Source organism: Pollachius pollachius, assembly GCF_949987615.1.
Source record: "Pollachius pollachius genome assembly, chromosome: 14".
NCBI lineage: Eukaryota > Metazoa > Chordata > Actinopteri > Gadiformes > Gadidae > Pollachius > Pollachius pollachius.
Genome location: NC_136947.1, coordinates 10,001 through 20,000, shown reverse-complemented (window position 1 = coordinate 20,000; position 10,000 = coordinate 10,001). Strand labels below are relative to the sequence as shown.

Below are 10,000 nucleotides of genomic sequence, written 5' to 3'. Positions count from 1 at the left end.
ATGCTAACTAGCGTATTGCTAGGTGCTATACACTTTAAACATGCTAACTAGCGTGTTGCTAGGTGCTATACACTTAAACAATGCATCTGGTTCGTCCAATGAAATTGTCATGCCCATGTCAAATAAAAATAAAAATAAATAAATAAAGGTAAAAATATATAGCCTGGCTCCACCCGCCTAAGTACTTCCGCTCAATTTGATTTCCCTTCAGTACTAGGTCTGGGACTGCGGTATGGTAGTGGGTTTTCTCCGTCCAAATGTTGTGCGTCCAATCAGCGAACAGAGGGAGTGGCTGAGACCAATGACTAATGTTAAAGTCAGCTCTCGTTGACGGACATCTTCACGCACGGTGATTGGTTTGTCTACAGCCTGCGCGCAACGAGATTCCCGGCAAAACGTTAGCGATTGGTTATGGCAGATCCAGAGTGGCACTGGGCAGATCCAATAGTTTAAAAGTTCAACAGACACCCGCCTTCAAGTGAGTTAACGTTAGTCAGTTGAGAAGGTCAAGACTCTCTGTACAAATGAAATGAAGAACGAGAGTCTGGTAGGACCACGCCAACAAATATATATTATATATTGTAAATTATATGGAATTTGCATTATATATATTTACTATTTGCATTGGGGTTGGATCCCAGAACCTTTGGGGGGGGGGTCAAACCCAACGCTAACCACCAGACTATCCTGCACTGGACCCTGACTGCAGGTCTAGGGAAGGGAGCAGAGGGAATCAGACCGACAACCGTGGCAGTACTGATGCAAGGCATTAACAAGGAAGCTAGACAGAACCATGCATTTAATGTATATTACAATTATACATGAAATGTATTTCATACTTCATATTCAAGATATTCATATATTATATATTAGCATTGTAATGGTGCTTTTGTGGGGTGTCTGTAGTTTTGATACTGCAGGTATAAAGCATGCTGATCCGATCCATGACATTCTCCCAGACACACACACACACACACACACCCCCCCCCTGAGATGGAGTCAGTGTGCGTGGGCGTGTGATGTCAGCTGAGAGCAGACCTGTCGGCAGCGACGCCATCGTACACAGAGTCATTGAGGAAGACGTCCAGCCCGCGGTAGATCATCTGGTGGCCTTCGGGGGCGCTGTAGCCCATCAGGCCATCTGGACAGAACAGAACAAGAGACATAACACAGCTTCAGGAGCTGCTGTGAGGACGCACTGTACATATGCTGTACATATGTTATGTGCTTAATGGAGTCATTACCTATACTGCACCTGCACCTATCACAAAAACACACACACACACACACACAAACAAACACATGCACACACCAAAACATTCTTTTACCCTAACACACACACACAAACCTATACACACACACACACACACACACACAGACACACACACACACACACACAGACACAGACACAGACACAGACACACACACACACAAACAAACACATGCACACACCAAAACATTCTTTTACCCTAACACACACACACAAACCTATACACACACACACACACACAGACACACACACACAGACACACACACACAGACACAGACACAGACACACACACACACACACACAAACAAACACATGCACACACCAAAACATTCTTTTACCCTAACACACACACACAAACCTATATACACACACACACACACACACACACACACACACACACACACACACACACACACACAGACAGACACAGACAGACACAGACAGACACAGACACAGACACACACACACACACACACACACAAACAAACACATGCACACAGCAAAACATTCTTTTACCCACACAAACACACACACACAAACCCACACAAACACATGCACACACGTAAACACAAACGCACACAGAGCCACTCCCAGGACTGACCGAGCCACTGGCAGCCATAGAGCTCCACCCTCATGCAGACGATCATGGAGGGGTCGGTGACGGGCATGAAGCGCACGTAGCGCCCGATGATGGGCGGCTCCAGGTCCTTCAGGACGGCGTCGTACGGGTTCCTGTTGCCCTCGATCACCTGCAGGAACACACGCACAAACACGCACACACACACGCACGCACACGCACACACACACAAACACGCACATGCACAAACACGCACATGCACAAACACGCACGCACACACGCACGCACACACACGCACGCAAGCACACGCACACACAGGCACACGCGCACACACGCACACGCACGCACACACATAGGCACACACACACACACACGCACACACACATACGCACAGGCACACGCGCACACACAGCAATTAGCAGGTACGCCTCTAGGACCCCTAAGACAGGTGAGGGTTAGGGTTCAGCTGGGCATCAGCCCCCACCCCTCTACCCCTCTACCCCACCCCTGTACCCCTCTACCCCACCCCTGTACCCTCTACCCCACCCCTGTACCCTCTACCCCACCCCTGTACCCCTCTACCCCACCCCTGTACCCCTCTACCCCACCCCTGTACCCTCTACCCCACCCCTGTACCCCCTACCCCACCCCTGTACCCCTCTACCCCACCCCTGTACCCCCTACCCCACCCCTGTACCCCACCCCTCTACCCCACCCCTGTACCCCCTACCCCACCCCTGTACCCTCTACCCCACCCCTGTACCCCCTACCCCACCCCTGTACCCTCTACCCCACCCCTGTACCCCCTACCCCACCCCTGTACCCCTTACCCCACCCCTGTACCCCCTACCCCACCCCTGTACCCTCTACCCCACCCCTCTACCCCCTACCCCACCCCTGTACCCCTGTACCCCACCCCTGTACCCTCTACCCCACCCCTGTACCCCCTACCCCACCCCTGTACCCCTCTACCCCACCCCTGTACCCCTCTACCCCACCCCTCTACCCCTCTACCCCACCCCTGTACCCTCTACCCCACCCCTGTACCCCCTACCCCACCCCTGTACCCCTCTACCCCACCCCTGTACCCCTCTACCCCACCCCTGTACCCCTCTACCCCACCCCTGTACCCTCTACCCCACCCCTGTACCCCTCTACCCCACCCCTGTACCCCCTACCCCACCCCTGTACCCCTCTACCCCACCCCTGTACCCCCTACCCCACCCCTGTACCCCACCCCTCTACCCCACCCCTGTACCCCCTACCCCACCCCTGTACCCTCTACCCCACCCCTGTACCCCCTACCCCACCCCTGTACCCTCTACCCCACCCCTGTACCCCCTACCCCACCCCTGTACCCCCTACCCCACCCCTGTACCCTCTACCCCACCCCTCTACCCCCTACCCCACCCCTGTACCCCTGTACCCCACCCCTGTACCCTCTACCCCACCCCTGTACCCCCTACCCCACCCCTGTACCCCTCTACCCCACCCCTGTACCCCCTACCCCACCCCTGTACCCCTCTACCCCACCCCTGTACCCCTCTACCCCACCCCTGTACCCCCTACCCCACCCCTGTACCCCACCCCTCTACCCCACCCCTGTACCCCCTACCCCACCCCTGTACCCTCTACCCCACCCCTGTACCCCCTACCCCACCCCTGTACCCTCTACCCCACCCCTGTACCCCCTACCCCACCCCTGTACCCCTTACCCCACCCCTGTACCCCCTACCCCACCCCTGTACCCTCTACCCCACCCCTCTACCCCCTACCCCACCCCTGTACCCCTGTACCCCACCCCTGTACCCTCTACCCCACCCCTGTACCCCCTACCCCACCCCTGTACCCCTCTACCCCACCCCTGTACCCCTCTACCCCACCCCTCTACCCCTCTACCCCACCCCTGTACCCTCTACCCCACCCCTGTACCCCCTACCCCACCCCTGTACCCCTCTACCCCACCCCTGTACCCCTCTACCCCACCCCTGTACCCCTCTACCCCACCCCTGTACCCTCTACCCCACCCCTGTACCCCTCTACCCCACCCCTGTACCCCCTACCCCACCCCTGTACCCCTCTACCCCACCCCTGTACCCCCTACCCCACCCCTGTACCCCACCCCTCTACCCCACCCCTGTACCCCCTACCCCACCCCTGTACCCTCTACCCCACCCCTGTACCCCCTACCCCACCCCTGTACCCTCTACCCCACCCCTGTACCCCCTACCCCACCCCTGTACCCCCTACCCCACCCCTGTACCCTCTACCCCACCCCTCTACCCCCTACCCCACCCCTGTACCCCTGTACCCCACCCCTGTACCCTCTACCCCACCCCTGTACCCCCTACCCCACCCCTGTACCCCTCTACCCCACCCCTGTACCCCTCTACCCCACCCCTGTACCCCCTACCCCACCCCTGTACCCCACCCCTCTACCCCACCCCTGTACCCCCTACCCCACCCCTGTACCCTCTACCCCACCCCTGTACCCCTGTACCCCACCCCTGTACCCTCTACCCCACCCCTGTACCCTCTACCCCACCCCTGTACCCCTCTACCCCACCCCTGTACCCTCTACCCCACCCCTGTACCAGCAGCTGTAATGAACCCACTGTGAGGCACATCAAACACCAGCCGCCCGCTCACCGGCTGGCCCTTGCGGTCCTGCCAGGCCACCCAGTGGGTGTTGTCCCGGCTGTAGTGGATGCGGTAGCGCTGAGCGAACTCGTTGCCCATGCCGTCGGCGTGGCGACCCTGCGTACCGACCAGCGTGAGGAAGTGCAGCGAGCGCAGGTCCACCTGCAGGTACTGCCGCCGGCCGTCCGCCTCCACGTCAGGACACCAGGCGCCATCGCCGTCGCCGTGGTCGAAGTCCAGCCTGGGGGGGGAGTGTGTGTGTCCGTGTGTGTGTGTGTCCGTGTGCGTGTGTCCGTGTGTGTGTGTGTGTGTTTGCGTGGGTAAGAGAATGTTTGTTTGCACAGCAATGAAAGTAAATCAATTAATATGGAAGTTATTTCACCAGCATTTCATAAAGTTCAATCCGATTTCCGATCATGAATCATTTTTATTAAAAGATCGGAGGGAACGGAAAAACAGCTCAATGTGCTGTGAGTTAGCAGCGATTGATATATTATTATTGATTATTGATGTGATTATTATTGATTATCGATGGGATTATTGATGTGATTATTATTGATTATTGATGTGATCATTGATGTGATTATTATTGATTATTGATGTGATTATTAATGATAATTGATGTGATTATTGATGTGATTATTATTGATTATTGATTTGATTATTGATGTGATTATTATTGATTATTGATGTGAATATTGATGTGATTATTGATGTGATTATTATTGATTATCGATGTGATTATTGATGTGATTATTATTGATTATCGATGTGATCATTGATGTGATTATTATTGAATATTGATGTGATTATTATTGATTATTGATGTGATTATTATTGATCATTGATGTGATTATTGATGTGATTATTATTGATGTGATTATTGATGTGATTATTATTGATTATTGATGTGATTATTATTGATTATTGATGTGATTATTATTAATTATTAATGTAATTATTGATGTACCTGCCGAAGCGGGGGGCGGTGGACTCGGACCATTGGCTGGAGGCTGTGATGTCCTCGTCCAGGATCTGACCCCCACTCATCCCCAGGGGGTAGCGACACATCTCTACACACACACACACACACACACACACACACACACGGACGGACACAGACACAGACACAGACACACACACACACACACACACACACACACACGGACGGACACAGACACAGACACAGACACAGACACACACACACACACACACACACACACACACACACACACACACACACACACACACACAGACACACAGACACACACAGACACACACACACACACATGGACACACACACACACACGGACATGGACACACATACACACACACACGCGGACATGGACACACACACACAAACACCACACACAAACACATCATACACACACACATTATACACAGACACATTATGAACACACACACATAAAAAATACTCACACACACAAACACAAACACACGTTATACACACAGACAATAAAAGACACACATTATACACACGAATATTATACACACACAAACATTATACACACACAAGCATTATACACACACAAACATTATCATGCACACATCGTGGCATTGATGTTGGGGTTAGGCTATGAACATGAATAATATGTAATATTAACATATTAACGTAGTAAACATGAACATCATTCCATCATTTCTGCATTAACAAATGTTAATGAATGGTTAATGAATGGACCCCCATTGTAAAGTATTACAGTTGATATATATTTTGTTGTTATGGGGCAGGATACTCGTGGTTAGGGGTGGGTGACTCCCAGTTTAAGGTACTGGGTTCGATCCCTCATCTGGCTCACAGTCTACTTATAGACAGTCTACCTGCAGCTACCTGAAGCTAACTGCAGCTACCTGAAGCTATCTGCAGCTACCTGAAGCTAACTGCAGCTCCCTGAAGCTACCTGAAGATACCTGAAGCTACCTGACGCTAACTGCAGCTCCCTGAATCTATCTGCAGCTACCTGAAGCTAACTGCAGCTACCTGAAGATACCTGAAGCTACCTGAAGATACCTGAAGCTAACTGCAGCTCCCTGAAGCTAACTGCAGCTACCTGAAGATACCTGAAGCTACCGGAAGATACCTGAAGCTATCTACAGCTACCTGAAGCTAACTGCAGCTCCCTGAAGCTACCTGAAGATACCTGAAGCTACCTGAAGCTAACTGCAGCTACCTGAAGCTATCTGCAGCTACCTGAAGCTAACTGCAGCTACCTGAAGCTATCTGAAGCTACCTGAAGATACCTGAAGCTATCTACAGCTACCTGAAGCTATCTGCAGCTACCTGAAGCTAACTGCAGCTCCCTGAAGCTACCTGAAGATGCCTGAAGCTACCTGAAGCTAACTGCAGCTCCCTGAAGCTATCTGCAGCTACCTGAAGCTATCTGCAGCTACCTGCAGCTACCTGAAGCTAACTGCAGCTACCTGAAGATACCTGAAGCTATCTACAGCTACCTGAAGCTAACTGCAGCTCCCTGAAGCTACCTGAAGATACCTGAAGCTACCTGAAGATACCTGAAGCTATCTGAAGCTAACTGCAGCTACCTGAAGCTATCTGCAGCTACCTGAAGCTAACTGCAGCTACCTGAAGCTAATGGCAGCTACCTGAAGCTACCTGCAGATACCTGAAGCTATCTGCAACTACCTGAAGCTAACTGCAGCTACCTGAAGCTACCTGCAGCTACCTGAAGCTACCTGCTGCTACCTGCAGCTACCTGCAGCTACCTGATGCTACCTGAAGCTACCTGAAGCTACCTGAAGCTAACTGCAGCTACCTGCTGCTACCTGCAGCTACCTGAAGCTACCTGCAGATACACAGCTACCTGCAGCTACCTGAAGCTAACTGCAGCTCCCTGAAGCTACCTGAAGATACCTGAAGCTAACTGCAGCTACGTGCTGCTACCTGAAGATACCTGAAGCTATCTGCAGCTACCTGCTGCTACCTGCAGCTACCTGAAGCTACCTGCAGATACCCAGATACCTGCAGCTACCTGATGCTACCTGAAGCTACCTGCAGCTACCTGAAGCTACCTGCAGCTACCTGAAGCTACCTGCAGCTACCTGCAGCTACCTGAAGCTAGCTGCATGTAGCTGATCCTAAACACACACTCTGGTGTCACTGTGTATACACAGTGTCGCCCCCCGGAGGCCCCTTCCTGCGGCCCTCCTGGGGCCCCCTCTCCAACAGAGGCCTCAGTGTGTGAGAGCCAGCAGAACCAGACAGGAGGCCCCCCGCCGGGGCCCACACCCTGCCCCCCCATACTCCTTACACACACAGACACATGAACACGCACGCACGTGCACACACACACACACACATAAACATACACACACATACACACATGCACGCACACACAAACGCGCACACACACACACACACACACACACACACACACAGGCCCACACGCACACACACACACACACACACACGCCCTCCCTAACCACAGTCATGAGAGATTCACAGCCTTCAGTTTAAGGTACGGCCTTCTGGTTCTGCTGCCCTGGCAATGGGACGGGTGGAGGTGGTGGTGGTGGAGGTGGTGGTGGTGGTGGTGGTGGTGGTGGTGGTGGTGGTGGTGGTGTGGGTGGTGGTGGTGTGGGTGGAGGTGGTGTGGGTGGAGGTGGTGGGGGTGGTGGTGGTGGTGGTGGTGTGGGTGGAGGTGGTGGTGGTGAGGGTGGTGGTGGTGCTGGTGGTGGAGGTGGTGGAGCTGCTGCTGCACTGGAGTTACTGCGCTGCAGCTCTCCTACGCTTTGTTGAGCGCACACACACATACACGCGCACATACACACACATACACACACATACACGCGCACATACAAAAACACACTTCTGAGTAAACACAGACGCTTGCTCGCTCTTCCTCTCCATCACTACACACTTCTTCCTCTAAAGGCTCCGACTGTCAAAGAGCGGCTTGTTTTCAAAGCTATTTGCATGTAAACTGGACTAAAATACACACAGACACACACACGCGCGCACACACACACACACACATACAGGAACATACACGCGCGCACACACACACACACGCACTCACAGGAACATATACACGCGCACACACACAAACACACACACACACTCGCACACACACGCGCATACAGGAACATGCACTCTCCCTCTTTAACAAACACACACACACACACACACACACAAACACACACACAGGAACATACAAGCGCACACACACTGTGACGGCTCTCTGGCCTTCGTTTGTCCTAATGCCTAATGCCTTCGTTTGTCCTAATGCCTTCTTTGTCCTAATGCCTAATGCCTTCGTTTGTCCTAATGCCTAATGCCTCCTTTGTCCTAATGCCCTCGTTTGTCCTAATGCCTAATGCCTTCTTTGTCCTAATGCCTAATGCCTTCTTTGTCCTAATGCCTTCGTTTGTCCTAATGCCTAATGCCTCCTTTGTCCTAATGCCTAACGCCTTCTTTGTCCTAATGCCTTCGTTTGTCCTAATGCCTAATGCCTCCTTTGTCCTAATGCCTAATGCCTTCGTTTGTCCTAATGCCTTTGTTTGTCCTAATGCCTAATACCTTCTTTGTCCTAATGCCTAATGCCTTCTTTGTCCTAATGCCTAATGCCTTCGTTTGTCCTAATGCCTCATGCCTTCGTTTGTCCTAATGCCTAATGCCTCCTTTGTCCTAATGCCTAATGCCTTCGTTTGTCCTAATGCCTAATGCCTTCTTTGTCCTAATGCCTTTGTTTGTCCTAATGCCTTCTTTGTCCTAATGCCTAATGCCTTCGTTTGTCCTAATGCCTAATGCCCTATTTGTCCTAATGCCTTCTTTGTCCTAATGCCTAATGCCATGTTTGTCCTAATGCCTAGTGCCTTCTTTGTCCTAATGCCTAATGCCTTTGTTTGTCCTAATGCCTAATGCCTTATTTATCCTATTGCCTTCTTTGTCCTAATGCCTAATGCCTAATGCCTTCTTTGTCCTAATGCCTAATGCCTTCTTTGTCCTAATGCCAAATGCCTTCTTTGTCCTAATGCCTTCGTTTGTCCTAATGCCTAATGCCTCCTTTGTCCTAATGCCTAATGCCTTCTTTGTCCTAATGCCTTCGTTTGTCCTAATGCCTAATGCCTCCTTTGTCCTAATGCCTAATGCCTTTGTTTGTCCTAATGCCTAATGCCTTCTTTTTCCTAATGCCTAATGCCTTCGTTTGTCCTAATGCCTAATGCCTCCTTTGTCCTAATGTCTAATGCCTTCGTTTGTCCTAATGCCTAATGCCTTCTTTGTCCTAATGCCTCATGCCTTTGTTTGTCCTAATGCCTAATGCCTTTGTTTGTCCTAATGCCTTCTTTGTCCTAATGCCTAATGCCTCTTTTGTCCTAATGCCTAATGCCTTTGTTTGTCCTAATGCCTTCTTTGTCCTAATGCCTAATGCCTTCTTTGTCCTAATGCCTAATGCCTTCTTTTGTCCTAATGCCTAATGCCTTCTTTGTCCTAATGCCTAATGCCTTCTTTATCCTAATTCCTTCTTTGTCCTAAT

General features: G+C 51.5%; 1 protein-coding gene across 3 annotated transcripts in view; it reads right to left on the bottom strand.

Moving 5' to 3' along the window:
• The window catches only part of LOC307085441 (discoidin domain-containing receptor 2-like), a 30,480-nt gene that overhangs the window by 17,037 nt on the left and 3,443 nt on the right, over positions 1–10,000 (bottom strand). For all 3 annotated transcript variants that reach the window (XM_079750236.1, XM_079750237.1, XM_079750238.1), the window contains exons 3-6: positions 5,458–5,560; positions 4,497–4,728; positions 1,872–2,019; positions 1,039–1,141 (exon numbers count right to left, since the gene is read on the bottom strand). In XM_079750236.1, coding sequence (XP_079606362.1) covers positions 1,039–1,141; positions 1,872–2,019; positions 4,497–4,728; positions 5,458–5,560 — 586 coding nt within the window. The remainder of the gene's footprint in view (positions 1–1,038; positions 1,142–1,871; positions 2,020–4,496; positions 4,729–5,457; positions 5,561–10,000) is intronic.